At 45.8% G+C, this 17513-nt stretch overlaps 1 protein-coding gene across 2 annotated transcripts in view; it reads left to right on the top strand.

Annotated features, from left to right (window-relative positions):
* Positions 1 to 9596: 9596 nt before the first annotated feature.
* SAMHD1 (SAM and HD domain containing deoxynucleoside triphosphate triphosphohydrolase 1) overlaps positions 9597 to 17513 on the top strand; it is a 56139-nt gene continuing 48222 nt past the window's right edge. Inside the window, exon 1 of one of the 2 annotated variants that reach the window (XM_038572241.1) lies at positions 9597 to 9680. In XM_038572241.1, the coding sequence (XP_038428169.1) occupies positions 9605 to 9680 (76 nt within the window). In that variant the 5' untranslated portion in view covers positions 9597 to 9604. Of the gene's footprint in view, positions 9681 to 13446; positions 13801 to 17513 lie in introns of those variants that run through there. The other variant, XM_038572240.1, reaches the window with a different exon arrangement.

Here is a 17513-nt window from a genome sequence, read left to right as displayed (position 1 = left end):
TTTGCAAAGGGCAATCTTAGCCTGCCCCCTAGGATCCTGTAAGTCTACTTTAACATATAAAAATTCCTTTAGAAATTTCCCTGTATCTCTAACCGCCCCCCCCCCCCCACAAGATACGTGCTGGCAATCATCCCCCAAGCACCTGGCCCACCGATATACATCCAAAAGATCTCATTAACTCCGGGTTTATTAACGGTAACAAGTGACCTTTTCCCAACAATAGCTAGCCCCCTCAAGGTCCTGGGAATCTGCCTTCCAAAATTCCTTACAGAGTATGCTATCCTCAAACCCCTCCAACTCCCAGGTATGGAATCAGCCTCCCCTCACAAGCCCAGGGCAGCAGCTCTTCCAGCCCACAGGTCCTGTCCCCATGCTTTAATAAAACCACCATTTTGCAGCAAAGACGTCTCAAGAATTCTTTGTTGGTCGTCGGCTCCGGACCTCACCCCACCAAAACTTATATTCCAAAAGTTCATCAACTTCACTTTTTTAAAGTAGGCGCCATGCCCAATATGCAGTTTGAACTCATTACCTGAGATCAAGAGTTGCACACTCTGTCCAGCCAGGTGCCCCTCCCGCAGCTACTTCAAATATAAAGGGTACTTATCTTTCCTAGGGATAGAGGTTTTTCTCGGTCCTGTAAAGAAATGAGTAAGAGCATCTTACACACTGTTTAGTGGTCTACTTTAACTCACAATATAGGTAAATTCGATGTTTGTCATGCAGATGTAACTCCAAAGACAAAACCTCCAATCTCATGCCAGTTACAAGCTTCAGCCCTACCTTAGTAGAGATCCTAAAACTCCTCCTTATTAATAACAGTGGTTAACAAGTTCCAAGCATATGTGCACCTTCTGACACTCTCTTTGAGATAAGGGTCAAGTTTTTGTTTTTTTAAAAGATTTTATTTATTCATGAGAGACAGAGAGGCAGAGACACACGCAGAGAGAGAAGCAGGCTCCATGCAGGGACCCGGGTGTGGGACTCGATCCCTTGATCCTGGGATCATGACCTGAGCCAAAGGCAGACGCTCAACTGCTGAGCCACTCAGGTGTCCCAAAACTGTGGTTTTATTTAAGCATGAGGACAAGACCCCAATGCAGGAAAAGCTGCTGCCCTAGACTTGTGAGAGGAGGCTATTATATACTTGGAGTTGGGGGAGGTAAGAAAAAGGGAGGTTTCAAAAAGATTTTCATATGCTAAAGAGGACTCACAGGATACTGGAGACCTTGCCTTAGTCAAGTTAAGGTTGTTTTTCCCTCTAGGAAGGCATTAACATTAAGACAGATGGGAACTTCCTGGAGGAATGAATGTCCCACTTATCCTACCCACTGAGGGGAAGGGGTTTGCAGCGTGTGAGCTTGTGCTTTGTCCTCAGCTAGCCTTCTGTTCCCTCATCACCAAGCACAATTGGTTTCTGGTAAGACCTCTCCTCCTGGCTTCCAGATAGCCACATTCTTGCTGTGCTCTCATATGGCCTTTCTGCCCTGTGTGCACAGGGAAGGACATGGCCCCTTTCAGGCAGCAGGCTTGAGTCATAGAATGTAGAAAGGGCCCACAGCCACCCTCTGGCTGAATATAGGCAGACCCATTGGGTGACCCACCTCAAAAAATTCGTAGGCTTTAATTAACCAATAAGCCAAGTTACCAAAAAAGGGAAAATTTCATACGTTGCCATACCTCTTTATCTTCCCCCTTTAAAAATAGCCCGCACCCACTGTCTCATTACAGACAGTCTCTCCTTTGCTACCCTGCCACCAGATCATTGCCCCAAGTCTGGGGGCCCCCAAACAATGGAGAGAGAGATACCACAGTTTTAAAGCAAAGACAACCTTTATTATCAGAAGAGCAGCCAAACAAATAGTAGGTTCTTCCCAAAGCTGCCTTGCTTAGTTGAGCCTAAGAACAGTGTGTTTATGGGGAAGGAGGCCAATACAAGTGATGAGGTTTTGGAATATAGGTGAGGTTTGGGGGGGATGAGGTCCGGAGCCAATGACCAACAAAGAATTCTTGAGACGTCTTTGCTGCAAAATGGTGGTTTTATTAAAGCATGGGGACAGGACCTGTGGGCTGGAAGAGCTGCTGCCCTGGGCTTGTGAGGGGAGGCTGATTCCATACCTGGGAGTTGGAGGGGTTTGAGGATAGCATACTCTGTAAGGAATTTTGGAAGGCAGATTCCCAGGACCTTGAGGGGGCTAGCTATTGTTGGGAAAAGGTCACTTGTTACCGTTAATAAACCCGGAGTTAATGAGATCTTTTGGATGTATATCGGTGGGCCAGGTGCTTGGGGGATGATTACCAGCACGTATCTTGGCGGGGGGGGGGGGGGGGGGGGGGGGGTGTTAAGGGAAATTTCTAAAGGAATTTTTATATGTTAAATATATGTTGTTGTTGTTTTTTTTTTATTTTTTTATGATAGTCACAGAGAGAGAGAGGCAGAGACACAGGCAGAGGGAGAAGCAGGCTCCGTGCACCAGGAGCCCGATATGGGATTCGATCCCGGGTCTCCAGGATCGCGCCCTGGGCCAAAGGCAGGCGCTAAACCGCTTGCGCCACCCAGGGATCCCTGTTAAATATATGTTAAAGTAGACTTAGAGGATCCTAGGGGTTAAGCTAAGATTGCCCTTTGCCCTTAGCAAAGTATGAACATCGAGGCAGTTGGGTCTATAGAGGAATGTCCCTTTGCCTATTTCAAGGACTTGTCAATGTGCTTTGTCCTGAGCTAGTCCTGCGTTCCCCCTCAAAAGAACAAGATAGGGGGATCCCTGGGTGGCGCAGCGGTTTAGCGCCTGCCTTTGGCCCAGGGCGCGATCCTAGAGACCCGGGATCGAATCCCACGTGGGGCTCCCGGTGCATGGAGCCTGCTTCTCCCTCTGCCTGTGTCTCTGCCTCTCTCTCTCTCTGTGACTATCATAAATTAAAAAAATAAAAAATAAATAAAATAAAATAAAATAAAGAACAAGATAGGGAAATGGAAGGGAGTCCATTTTAGAAAGGCTCCATTTCTGCTGTTTCTCTGCTAATTGCCATTTACTCATGCTCTATATTGTGCATCTGAGTAAACCAAATGTCCAGGGGATCCCTGGGTGGCTCAGTGGTTTAGCGCCGCCTTCAGCCCAGGGCACGATCCTGGAGTCCCGGGATTGAGTCCCACGTCGGGCTCCCTGCATGGAGCCTGCTTCTCCCTCTGCCTCTCTCTGTGTCTCTCATGAATAAATTAAAAAATATATTTTTTAAAAAGAAATAAATAAACCAAATGTCCAACCATAGGCCAAACCAAAGAAGCCACTCGAGAAAAAGAATAGAAAGTTAATCATTCTCTAAGTCTCCTCCTAGGCTTCCAAACATCTGATAAAATTTAAGAAGACTGGATCCCAAATGTGTTCTAGGATGATAGCTTCGAACAAACCTCCATCAACACTGTGATCAGTACCCCTACCTTTGGTGATTTATGGAATAACACATATTGTTTATCTGACACTCACCTTTGATGGGAACCTACCTTGATTTCTGAAGGAACAGGTACTCTAGACCCCTTTCCAATATAAACCTCTAACCCCAAGCAACAGAGAGGCTCACTTTTTCAAGTCTCTCCAACAATGCATATGCTATACCCTATTACTTATACTATTCAATAAACTCTGTTCTCATTTCCTCCTGGCTTGCATTTGGTTTCCATCTTGCACAAAGCCAAGGACCTTCTTGTCTAGTCCTGAAGGGGCCACCTCTGGGTCCTCAGACCAGGCCTGCCTACATCAGTATGTTGATGGGTTTCTTGAAATCTCAGCCAGGAAGTCTTGAAACAATCTGAATGAAAAAAAAAGAAAAGAAACAATCTGAATCTATGCATTCTTCCAGACAGTAAGACACCACCCAGGATGTGGTACAAGGATACATCAGATATTTTCAAAACAAATGTCATCATCTGCTTACCATCAGGTTTCTATAATCAATGTGCAAATAGGGAGCAAGGAGTGAAAAAGGCTCAGTTAATGATTAATTGTCCATGAGAGGAACATAAAACACAATTAAGTGAGGAACAGAACAACAACAAAAACAGAATGTAAAGCTAAATTAATATAACTAATATAATGCTGCTTATGCTTCCAAAATAGGTCCAGAAACCACGCATCCAACCTCAGAGATCTCTGGTACCACTTCCTCTTCTTATAAGGACATTAGTTCTGTTGGATTAGGACCCTACTTATATGACTGCTTTTAACCCTAATTACTTCCTTAAAAAGGACAGGGGTACCTGGCTGTTTCAGTCAGTAGAGCATTCAACGTTTGATTTTGGGTTCAAGCTGCACATTAAGAGTAGAGCTTACTAAAATCAGTCAATCAATCCCTGTCACACTGGGGAATAGGGATTCTGGGGGGGGGGGGGCGGACACAATTCAGTTCATAACAAGTGGGCCCAATTCAATGAGTGACAAGAAATTTCTTTTTTTTTTTAAATAATAAATTTATTTTTTATTGATGTTCAATTTGCCAACATACAGAATGACAAGAAATTTCTTAAAGGCAAAGATCTTTGTGGGTTTTTTGTTTGTTTTGTTTTGTTTTTAAAGATTTTATTTATTTATTCATGAGAGACCAGAGAGAGAGACCAGACGTAGGCAGAGGGAGAAGCAAGCCCCTTGGCGGGGAGTCCGATGCAGGACTGGATCCCGGACTTCGGGATCATGACCTGAGCCAAAGGCAAATGCTCAACCTCTGAGCCACCCAGGCATCCCGAGGCAAAGATCTGGGCAGCCTGGTGGCTCAGTGGTTTAGCGCCGCCATCAGCCTGGGGCATGATCCTGGAGACCCGGGTTTGAGTCCCATATCAGGCTCCCTGCATGGAGCCTGCTTCTCCCTCAGCCTGTGTCTCTGCCTCTCTCTCTTCTGTCGCTCATGAATAAATAAATAAAATATATTTTTTTAAAATCTTTGTGAACTTGGCTAACAGACATGATATTCACTGGGGATCATAGGACATGAGTGATGAAGAATCAGACTAAATTAGCCTAGGTACAAATGTCACAACAAAGAAAAACATCAGCCCTGTCAGATGTTAAAGCTATGAAGTATATCATGGATGCGTTCAGCTACAAATGAGAGAACATCCAAAAATTCAAATCACACACACACACACACACACACAAAAGAGAAAATCCAACTTACACTTGTCTAAGAACTAAGGAAGTTTAGTGGCTCATGAAGTTGGAAGTACAAAAATAGTGATTAAATGGCTGAGTATTCTTATCAAAGATCCAAGATCTGGGTGGCCTGGCTGACTCATTTGGTAGAGTGTGAAACTCTTGATCTTAGGATTGTGGGTTCAAGCCCTGGGTTGGGTGTGGAGATTATTTTATTATTTTATTTTTAAACTTTTTTTTTAAGACTTTATTTATTCATGAGAGGCAGAGAGAGAAAGAGAGAGGCAGAGACACAGGCAGGGGGAGAAGCAGGCTCCATCCAGGGAGCCTGATGTGGGGACTCGATCCTGGGTCTCCAGGATCACGCCCTGGGCCAAAGGCGGGCACTAAACTGCTGGGCCACTGGGGCTGCCCCATGGAGATTATTTTAAAAAATAAAATCTTAAAAAGAGAAAAGAAAAAACTTTAAAAAATAAAAATAAATAAATAAAAGGATACATGAGATGAGTTGGGGCACCTAGCTGTCTCAGTCAATAGAGCATGTGACTCATGATCTTGGAGTCATGAGTTTGAGCCCCACATTAGACATAGAATTTACTTTTATTTTATTTTATTTTAAGATTTTATTTATTTATTCATGAGAGGCACAAAGAGAGAGAGAGAGAGGCAGAGACACAGGCAGAGGGAGAAGCAGGCTCCCTACAGGGAGCCTGATGTGGGACTCGATCCCGGGACTCCAGGATCACACCCTGGGCCAAAGGCAGGCACTTAACCACTGAGCCACCCAGGGATCCCCAGAATTTACTTTAAAGAAAAAAAAAAGGATCCATGGGTTGTTTACCTAGTAGTACCCCAGTCCCTGAAGTCTGGCCACTCCTTTAGGTGTTTGAGCATCCCAACCACCACATACATGTTCATATCACCCCAAACATTGTGTTAGTTACAGGGAGTCACAATAAGCTAAACTCTAGAATGGGATGGCCCATTTCTGTCAATGCCTAAAAGCAATAGAACTTGTACCCAGCTCAAGTTACAGAAAAGAACAATATTGTTTTTGTTTTAAGATTTATTTATTTATTTGAGGCAGGGAGAGGCAGATGGAGAGGGAGAGGTAGAGAGAGTCTCAAGCAGACTCCAAGCTGAGTGCAGAACCTGATGCAGGGCTCGATCTCATGACCCTGAAAACCAGACCTGAGCAGAAACCAAGAATTGCCTGATCAACTGACCTTGCCACCCAGGTACCCCAAGAATAATGGTTCTTAAGGCAGAATTGAGTTCAAATCCCAAAGCATTTAATACCTATGCGTGACCCTGGGCAAGTCATTTCACCCCTCTGACCTTCAATTCCTTCCATATTAAATGAGTACAACAACACCTAGGGTCTTTGTTCAGAACCAATTCTCTTCTTCCTAGACCTTGACTTCTCACCCACAGGGTAACATGTGACCTGACTGGGTCAATTATTTTAAAACACAGCAATTGCTCCAGAAATGAACATAATCCAGGCTTGTTGAAGTCATTCTGTTGGAACTGGAGAAGCAGAAGCTATCTTTCATCTCTAGATGTGGAGCTGTAAAGACAGAATCTCAGATCTGCTTACAGCTTGCAGCCCTTCCTATCTTCCCACATGGCTTAATTCATCTTTTAATAATTCCCCTTTTTCACTTTTCCCATCCACACTGGCCTCCTTGCTGTTTCTCAACTCCAGACATGATTTTGCTTCAAAGCTTTTGCAACTATTGCTCTTTTTGTCTGAAATGCTTTTACTCCAGATGCCTGCATGGCTGACTCCTTCATCTCTTTCAAGTCTCTGCTTAAATGGCATTTTCCAAAATTGTGAATTTGTCCCTCTTCACTCCTCTTAAAATTTTTTCCATATCACTAACTTCTAACATATGTTTACTATTTTTTTTAATTTATTTATTCATGAGAAACACAGAGAGAGAGAGAGAGAGAGAGGCAGAGACACAGGCAGAGGGAGAAGCAGGCTCCATGCAAGGAGCCCAATGTGGGACTCGATCCCCGGTCTCCAGGACCACACCCTGGGCTGCAGGTGGCACCAGACCGCTGCGCCACCGGGGCTGCCCTGTTTACTATTTTTTAAGAGAGAGAGAGAATGAGCTTGGGGGGAGGGGCAGAGGGAGACGGAGAAGAGACTCCCTACTGACCAGGGAGCCCCCTGTGAGACTCCATCCCAGGACCCTGAGATTATGACCTGAGCCAAAGGCAGATACTTAATGACTGAGCCACCCAGGCACCCTTGTTTACTATTGTTAATTATATTATTATTCACTGCCAGTCTCTCCCCAATAGAATATAGGTTTCACTAGGGCAGGGATTTCTGTTTCTTTTGTTCACTGATATGTCTGAGGTGCCAGGCAAATTCGTAAGTACCCAGTAAATATTAATATTTCTTCGAGTAACTGGGTGGCTCAGTTAGTTAGGCATCCAACTCTTGATTTTGGCTCAGGTCATGAACTCAGGGCCCTGGGATGCTCAGTGGGGAATCTGCTTGAGGATTCTCTCTCCCTCTCTCTCTGGCCTCTCCTCTGCTCTCTCACTCTCTCTCTTTCTCAAATAAATAAATCTTAAAAAATATATATTTCTTGAATGAATGGATGAATGTATTTATAACCAAATAAATCTAACTAGTCTAATATGTATCGACTGAGGTTGTTATAAGGATTAGAAGTTATAGAGGGAACCCTGGGTGGCTCAGTGGTTGAACATCTGCTCAGGGCGTGATCCCGGGTCTGGGGATCGAGTCCCATATTGGGCTCCCCATGGGGAGCCTGCTTCTCCCTCTGCCTATGTCTTTGCACCCCCCCTCATGAATAAATAAATAAAATCTTTTAAAAAGTAAAAGAAATTATGAATAGAAAGTAAAGCACAAGTAGGATGTCTGACTTATAGCAGGTACTCTAATATGGTGACTATTGACCTTATGCAAGGTCTCTTTTTTCAATGAACTCCCAGATCCGGAGATAAGTTTCTTTAAAAAGAAAGAAAAAAGGGCAGCCTGGGTGGCTCAGTGGTTTAGCGCCTGCCTTCAGCCCAGGGTGTGATCCTGGAGACCCAGGATCGAGTCCCACATCAGCCTCCCTGCATGGAGCCTGCTTCTCTCTCTGCCTGTGTCTCTGCCTCTCTCTCTCTCTCTCTTGTGTCTCCCATGAATAAATAAATAAAATCTTTAAAAAAAAAAAGAAAGAAAAACGATGTTATTTATTTGAGAGAGAGAGAGAGAGAGGGAGAGAAAGAGAGAGAAAACAAGGTGGGGCAGAGGGAGAAGCAGATTCCCCTGTTTAGCAGGGAACTTGATTCAGAGCTTGATCCCAGGACCCTGGGAGCATAATGTGAGCCAAAGGCAGACACTTATTTTTTTAATATTTTATTCATTTATTCATGAGAGACACAGAGAGAGAGAGAGAGAGAGAGAGAGAGAGAGAGAGAGAGAGGCAGAGACACAGGCAGAGGGAGAAGTGGGCTCCATGCTAGAAGCCCGATGTGGGACTCGATCCCAGGACTCTGAGATCATGCCCTGAGCCAAAGGCAGATGCTTAACTGCTGAGCCACCCAGGTGTCCCTAAAGGCAGACACTTAATCAACTGAGCCACCCAGGTGCCCCCTGGAGATAAGTTTCTACATTTATGAACAGAAAAAGACTTACGGAGCACCTACTAGTGATCTTAGTATCTGTAGGTGCATATATACACATTTTGCCTCTAAGTTTTCCTCCTTGAGCATCATTTTTATCAGATGAGAAAATCAACTATTATTGTTGTTGTTGTTTTTAAGAATTTTGGCTTGGAGGAGTTTGGCTGGCTGGCTCAGTCAGTAGAGTGTATGACTCTTGATCTTGGGGTTGTGAGTTCAAGCCCCACAGCATGCTTACTGAGAAATAAAAAAATTTTAAAATATTTTATTTATTTATTCATGAGAGACACAAACTGAGAGAGAGAGAGGCAGAGACACAGGCAGAGGGAGAAGCAGGCTCCACGCAGGGAGCCTGATTCGGGACTCGATTCCGGGACTCCAGGATCACACCCTGGATCGAAGGCAGGCACTAAACCGCTGAGCCACCCAGGGATCCCCACTGAGAAATAAAATCTTAAAAAAAATTTTTTTGGCTTGGCTTTGGGACTTGGGGCAGATATTTAAAAAAAAAGAGAAAAGAATGTCTTGAGGAGGCTAGGTTCAGTGAAGGGTGAAGGGGAAGTGAAAGAGAGTGATGACAGCTGGCATTGAGAAGCAGCAGCACTGGTTGAAGAGGAAGCTGTGGAGAGATATAAAACCACAAGGTTAGTGCTGATGGAAATAAAATTGCCGAGCTCAGCTGGGTGGGTGAAAGGGTAGCTAGATAAGGGTAGGTAAAAAAAAAATTGCTGGGTATATTCAAGATTATTAAGCAATGGGCTTTAAAATAATTGAAATTAGTTTTTTTTTTTTTTTTTCTAGTCTGAACGATGGCAAGTTTGACATCAAAGGAGAGGCTGAGCAGTCATTTCCCTCAACATGACCAGAGCACAGGGCCAAAGTTAAGTAGGTAACTCTTCCAATGTTGTGGAAAGACTAAATGGAGCAAGATCACCAGGACTATAACTGAACTGGCAAACTGGAAAGCTGGAAGTGGTGGAGTCAGCTTTGAATCTCCATTCTGTCACTTACCAGCCATGTGATCTTGAGCAAGTAACCAACCACCTTGTGCAAGATCTAGGGCCCCTAGAAAGTAGGGGGTTAGGAGGAAAATAATAAATATGGCATTAAGTGACACTCTTTAACACAAACAAATAGAAAATTAAAGTTCTCAAAAGCAACTGCTTCGAACAAACCAATCTGATTAAATTTAAAACCTTGCTTTTATCACCTACTGCCAAAGAAATCTTGCAGCCAGGGCAGCTTTTCCCACAATACTGAAAAATATGTTTTCAAGCCAACTATTTCCAAATTGAAATAAGCTTTCATTCATATGCTATTGATTGTCTCTTTTACCCCTTTGTTTGGGCTTCCTGAGTCTTGGAAACTCTGTTCTTTTCTCAAATTATTCTGAAGCTTAAGGGCATGTTTTGCTGAACCTGGCCCTTCTGTGCAGATGAAAGGCAAGTGGGTCTATGGGACAAGGGAGCAATTGAAAATTTTTAGTAAACTAATATAAAATAATTTTATATCAAAATTTCCATAACAAGCAATAGTTAGAAAGTGATTAAGAGCATGGACTTTGAAGCCATGCTAGATTGTTGTGTTTTTTTTTTTTTTTTAAGATTTTATTTATTTATTTGAGAGAGAGAGCAGGAGCCAGGGAAGGGCAGAGGAAGAAAGAGAAGCAGTCTCCCTGCTGATCAGGGAGCCCAAAAAGGCGCTCTATCTCAGGATCCCAATACCATGACCTAAGCTGAAGGAAGACACCTTACTGACTGAGCCACTCAGGCACCCCAAGATTGTCTGGGTTTGAATCTAGGCTTCATCATTTACTAGCTGTGTGACCAGGAGAAAATGATTTACTTATTTCTTTGTATCTCAGTTCCTTATATCCTAGGGTTATTGTGATACATTAATTAATATTTGTAAAACCCTTAGAACAGTGCCTGGCATCAGAGTAAAGCTCTAAGTGTATGCTAAGAATATTTTATGGAGGACCCAGCTGCCTTAGCTAGTAGAGCATGCAACTCTTGATCTCGGGGTTTTAAGTTTGAACACCACATTGGGTGGAGAGATTGCTTAAAAAAGAAAAAAAAGGATATTTTGCTCTCCACAAGATCAGTAATGTTCATATGCACAATGATAATCTGCCTTATTCATCCTTTTTTTCAATTACTTATTATTTTGTTTTGCTTTTTAAAGTAATCTCTATGCCCAACGTGGGCCTCAAACTCATGATATCTCCAGGATCAAATGTCACTTCCTCTACTAACTGAGCCAGCTAGGTGCCCCTGTCTTACTCATCCTTTATCCCTAGATGGATCTATGGCTGAGTTGATGGGACAGTGTATTGGCTGTAGTGGTGGTAGCAGTAGTCCTATTACCAGTTAATCGCACACACTAATATCTTTTTTTTTTTTAAGATTTTATTTATTTATTCATGAGAGACACACAGAGAGAGAGAGGGAGGCAGAGACACAGGCAGAGGGAGAAGCAGGCTCCACACAGGGAGCCCGACGTGGGACTCAATCCCAGGTCTCCAGGATCACACCCTGGGCTGAAGGCAGCGCTAAACCGCTGAGCCACCTGGGCTGCCCCACACACTAACATCTATAGGGAAATTTGGTTCTGCCTCTGAGTGATTAACATGATGGGGGACATGCCTCCCATTTTTAAAGATTTTTTTAAAAATTTATTTATTCATGAGAAACACACACACATACACATGGAGACAGAGAGGCAGAGGGAGAAGCAGGCTCCATGTAGGGAGCCTGACATGGGACTTGATCCTGGGTCTCCAGGATCAGGCCCTAGGCTGAAGGCCGCGCTAAACAGCTGGGCCACTAGGGCTGCCCCTATGCCTCCCATTTTTTTTTTTTAATTTTTTTTTATTTATTTATGATAGTCACAGAGAGAGAGAGAGAGAGAGGCAGAGACACAGGCAGAGGGAGAAGCAGGCTCCATGCACCAGGAGCCTGATGTGGGATTCGATCCTGGGTCTCCAGGATCACGCCCTGGGCCAAAGGCAGGCGCCAAACTGCTGCGCCACCCAGGGATCCCCTGCCTCCCATTTTTATAGGCTGTTACCACCAGGCGGTAAAAGCCCTTGAGGATAAGTTTTTAAGTAATGTTGAAAAAAAAAAAAAAAAAGGCCGCAAATGAAGTCACCTGCTAAGCTCCGCATCAGCAAACCAATACTTAATATCTAATCTAACCGCAATTTCAGCCTTTCCCAGGACTGTGACCTTTAACCACTCAGTCTGGAATATCCTGGCCTGCACTGGCAAGCCAGAAGCCTGGTGACCCCTGTCTTTTAAAGTTGGGTGATGCCTAAAATAATCCTTTCTTTTGCTATGACTTTCTTGTCTTACCTCCTGCCTTTAAAAGCCTTCCATTTTGTACAGCTCCTTTCTCTTCAGTAGATAGGATGCTGCCCTATTCGTGAATCATTGAATAGAGCCAATTAAATCTTTAAATCTACTCAGGTGAATTTTGGTTAACAGTAATCAGATTGGCTGCTTCCTTTCCTCTGGGTAAAGAGTTAGGATGGAGGAGGGGGGTTGAGGATTCTTTTTTTTTTTTTTAATTTTTTTTATTAATGATAGTCACACAGAGAGAGAGGCAGAGACACAGGCAGAGGGAGAGGGAGAAGCAGGCTCCATGCACCGGGAGCCCGACGTGGGATTCGATCCCTGGTCTCCAGGATCGCGCCCTGGGCCAAAGGCAGGCGCCAAACCGCTGCACCACCCAGGGATCCCGTTGAGGATTCTTTTTGAGAGAAGTTTGAAGTGTACTTCTTCTTCTTCTTCTTCTTCTTCTTCTTTTTTTTTTTTTTTTTAAGATTTTTATTTATTTATTCATGGGACGCAGAGAGAGAGGTAGAGACAGGCAGAGAAGCAGGCTCCATGCAGGGAGCCTGACATGGGACTCAATCCCTGGTCTCCAGGATCACACCCTGGGCTGCAGGCGGCGCCAAACCGCTGAGTCACCCGGGCTGCCCGAAGTGTGCTTCTGTTTGGAAACCTGAAGATAACAGTTCATGGACAGGCATCCCCAGGGCCCTCTAACTGCCTGGCAACACTGTAGAACTTGAGAAATGCAAGATTACCTTCATATCAGATTTGACATCATTCCAGGGTCTTCCAGATCAGCTTCTTTCCCATTTTTCTCTAATTGGGAAGCTGCTGGCAGCCTGGTGGCCTTTTAGGTTTCTTCTAAGTTTGGGGGGCATCTACGGAGCACCTGGGTGGCTCAGTGGTTGAGTGTCTGCCTTGATCTCCTGTCCTGATCCCGGGGTGCTGGCACGGAGCCTGCCTCTCCCTCTGCCTATGCCTCTGCCTCTCTGTGTCTCTCTCATGAATAAATAAAACCTTTAAAAAAAAAAAAAGTTTGGGGCATCTAAAACACAGCCAAAGGTATATCCAGGATGCTCATTTGGAGGAAGGCACTCTCAATTCACCCGAAGAGCCCCTGCTCGGGACTGTGACGGGACTTCTCCGGGTCCTAGGTACAGTCTTGCCACGTCGCGCTTATTAGCACGGCCTTGTCTCGGCTTCTGCTCGCTCGCTCCCAGTAAACTCTCGGGCCGGTGGAGGGCCATTGGGCTGCCATTGCGCCTGCGCACGGGGTCGCGGTGGCTGAAGTGGCTGGGCTGCCGGCCCCAAGGGCTGAGCCGTCAGTGCGCCTGCGCGGGAGGCCAGTAGGCAGGCAGCGCGGAGCGGACTCGTCCTTGCGGCCGGCCGACCGCCTGTGCGCCTGCGCGCGGTCCAAGCGCCGCGGTTCTTGACTGTGCTGTGCCGGGCGCGGGTTGTAGCCATGCAGGGAGCTGACTCGGACCAGCCCTTCAAGCGGCCCCGGTGCGATGGCAGTCCGAGAACCCCGCCAAACACCCGTTCCGCGGCGGCGGGGAGGTCCTCGGGCCGCGAACTCCGCCCCGACCACCAGAGCTGGGGCCCGGAGCAGGTGTGCTGCTTCCTAAAGCGCAGCGGCTTCGGTGATCCCCGACTACTGGAACGCTTCCGAGGTAGCAGGGCTAGAGGGCTGAGGGGCCGGGACGCGGCCACCGAGGCGGGGACCGCGGGCCTGAGGACAGGGCGCCCCGGGGCAGTGACCTGGCGGCCTCCGAGAGGACCCGGAGCGGGGAAGCAAGACCTGCTCGGGGAGGTACCAAAGGTCCGGACCGGAGGCGGAGAGCGCTCCCGAGCCGGGGCCCCGAGGCGGGGAGGGGAGACTCGCGCGGGAGGCACCAGCAGGGGTGGCCTGAGGCGGGGGGCGCCGCGGGCGGAGTGACCTGCGGCGGGGAGGGGAGCGGAGGCACGCGGAGGTGCCAGAAGGGGCGCGGGCGGGAGCGGGGATGGAGAGAGGAGGAACGAGGCGTCTGGGGTGGGGGACATGGGGGACTGTGAGCCTGGGCGGGGCCCTTGGGCTGACGCTGGTGGGTTTCTTCTGGAACTTCCCACAGCAGCGCCGGACTGGTGAGACCCGGTTCCTTTTTTTTTTTTAAAGTTAGAAGAATATTTTTCCCAGACCTGTCATTCAGGCGCACTGGGCTCGGAAACCCTCTGTGCTACTACTGCAGCTGCTTGCACCCTTGTGTTCCTGCTTTTAAGTTTCTGTTATCACCCCCCCCCCCCATCATTGCTCTACTCGGGGTTTTCCTGAGGGAGGAGGAACATGTTTTGTTGACCCCTGAATCCCCATTGCATCCCAGTAGAGCTCAATGTGTTTGTTGACTGCATTTGTAGAGCTTGGTAATGATTATGTTTTGCTTTCTAAAATCAGTTTCCTTAGCTAAATCTGAACCCAGATTGTTCACCTGACCACTGAACTCCCAGCAGTCCACAACTTGGCCACATCACAGGGGGAGATGTGCGGGTCGTGAGTTGTAAGCAACTGGCTCAAGTCCAAGCATCCATCCGCATGAAATCTTCTCAACTTCCCCTAATGGGTGTAAAGCTTACCCTCTCTCTGTCTTATCCTCTGAAGTGTTCTATAGGAAGGTAGTGCCATTTACAAATATAGTAAACTTTTTTGCAATTATGGGTGGACTCTTGTTTGTCTAGGGTGGGAAGAACTTTAACTGTTTCAGGACTTAAAAAATAGCTTGACGGTGTCAGAAACCGTACTTCTCTCTTGTCTCCGCCTGTGGTTTTCCTCCAGGCTGAATGGAAGTTTTCTCTGAATAGCAATAGATGGGGATGAAGTAGTTTTATATTTTCTATCTCCAAAATATGATTGTGTTGTTGGCCCTCTGTTCAGTGGTGTTCTAAAGATTAATTCATCAACCTGCAGAGTTATCTGTTCTCTTGAACCCACAGTCTCATGCTATCAGAACTCACTACATGTGAAGATTTTATTTGGGCAGCCCAGGTGGCTCAGTGGTTTAGCGCCACCTTCAGTCCAGGGCGTGATCCCGGAGAGCCGGGACGAGTCCCATGTCAGGCTCCCTGCATGGAGCCTGCTTCTCCCTCTGCCTGTGTCTCTGCCCCCACCCCCCCGCCTCCCCGCCTCTCTCTGTGTCTCTCATAAATAAATAAATAAATAATCTTTTAAAAAAAGATTTTATTTAATGGGACACCTGGGTGGCTCAGTGGTTGAGCATCTGATCCCAGGGCCCTGGGGTTGAGTCTCACATCAGACTCCCCGCAGGAAGCCTGCTTCTCCTCCTCCTGCTTATGTCTCTGCCTCTCTGTGTGTCTCTCATGAATAAATAAATAAAATTTTCTTTAAAAATTTATTTTTATTTTATTTTTAAAAATATTTTATTTATTCATGAGAGACAGAGTGTGTGTGTGTGTGTGTGTGTGAGAGAGAGAGAGAGAGAGAGCGAGCGCGTGTGCGCAAGTGCATGAGCATGAGCAGGGGGAAAGGGTAGAGGAAGAAGCTGACTCCTTTCTGAACAGAGCCCGATAGGGAACTCCGTCCCAGGACCCAGAGATCTTGACCTGAGCTGAAGGCAGATGCTTAGTGTAGCTGACTGAGTCACCCAGGGGGCTCAGACTTTTTTTTATCTGTCTGTCTGTCTGTCTGTCTGCCTATCTATCTATGAGAGCATGAGTGGGAAAGAGAGAGTATGAGCTGGGGGGTGGGGGGAGGGGATTCCTCTGCTGAGCAGGGACTCAGACCTGGGGCTCCATTCCAGGACCCTGGGATCATGACTTGAGCTGAAGGCAGATGCTTAGACTAGACGACTGAGCCACCCAGGTGCCTCTTACTACATGCTTTTAATTGGTAAAAACTGACCACGTGGTTAGAATTGGTCATTTCTTTCTTCTCTTTTTTTTTAAAAAATTTTTTAATTTATTTATGATAGTCACAGAGAGAGAGAGGGGGGGGGGGGCAGAGACACAGGCAGAGGGAGAAGCAGGCTCCATGCACCGGGAGCCCGATGTGGGATTCGATCCCGGGTCTCCAGGATTGCGCCCTGGGCCAAAGGCAGGCGCCAAACCGCTGCACCACCCAGGGATCCCCATTTCTTTCTTCTCTTAAAGATCTTTATTTTTATATTTTAATTTTTAAAAGATGTATTGATTTGTAGAGAGAAAGCACATGAGTGCATGTAGGGCTGGGACAGGAAGAGGGAGAGAATGAATCCCATGCAGACTCCCCATCAAGGTTAGAGCCCAACTTGGGGCTGGATCTCACTATCTTGACCAGAGAAATCAAAAGCTGGACTCTCAACTGACTGTGCCATCTAGGTACCCCAAGATTTTTTATTTTTAAGTCATCTGTGCACCAGCAGGGGGCTCAAAAGTCCCATTTTCCACTGGCTGAGACAGCCAGATACCCCTACAACTGCTCATTTCTTAACTGTTTGGTCTTTTTTTTGTTTTTTTTAAAGATTTTATTTATTTATTCATGAGAGACACAGAGGCAGAGTCATAGATAGAGGGAGAAGCAGGCTTCTCACAGGGAGCCTGATGTGGGACTCCATCTCCGGACCCAGGATCATGCCCTGAGCTGAAGACAGCCACTCAACCGCTGAGCCAAACAAACCGTCCCTGTTTGTTTGGTCTTGACTAAACTTTAGTCAGGCTTCTCTCTCCTAGAGGGTCCTAAACTGGAGCAAGAACTAAAAAGTGGAATGCTCCATGATCAGCTTTTCTTGGAACTGGCTGAGCATAGCAGGATACTGTCCTGTCAGACCCTAGTGGGGTCACTTCCCTCCTAAAGAGTCTGCTAACCCTTCTCTTACCTTATGAAAAACAACTACACCTTTTTGTTTGATTTTGGAGATTTCTGAGATCACAACATTCTCCCTATTGAAATAGTCTTTCTAATCCTTAGTCTGGATTTGTTTTTATTTGACAAAACGAAGTATAAGGTGTTGGAGCCCTTTCCTCATTATGGAACACAATCTCACAAGAACCCTGAAATTTAGAGGCTGTAATTCATAATATATATAATAATTATAATAATATATATAATATATAATTTATTATACATATAATATTTTAATATTATATATAATATATATATTTTTTACAGATGATTTTTTTTGAAGATTTTATTTATTTATTCATGAGAGAGACACAGGCAGAGGGAGAAGCAGGCTTCATGCAGGAAACCCGACATGGGACTCGATTCCCAGTCTCCAGGATCATGCCCTGAGCTGAAGGCAGCACTAAACCGCTGAGCCACCCAGGCTGCCCAAACAAACCAATTTTAAAAAAATCATTGGAGAATATAACCAAAGTTATAAAACTAATAAAGAGCAGGGAGAAAAAGTAGAACAAT

Source organism: Canis lupus, chromosome 24 (genome assembly GCF_011100685.1).
Source record: "Canis lupus familiaris isolate Mischka breed German Shepherd chromosome 24, alternate assembly UU_Cfam_GSD_1.0, whole genome shotgun sequence".
NCBI classification, from domain to species: Eukaryota; Metazoa; Chordata; class Mammalia; order Carnivora; family Canidae; genus Canis; species Canis lupus.
This window is presented reverse-complemented; position numbering and strand designations above follow the sequence as displayed.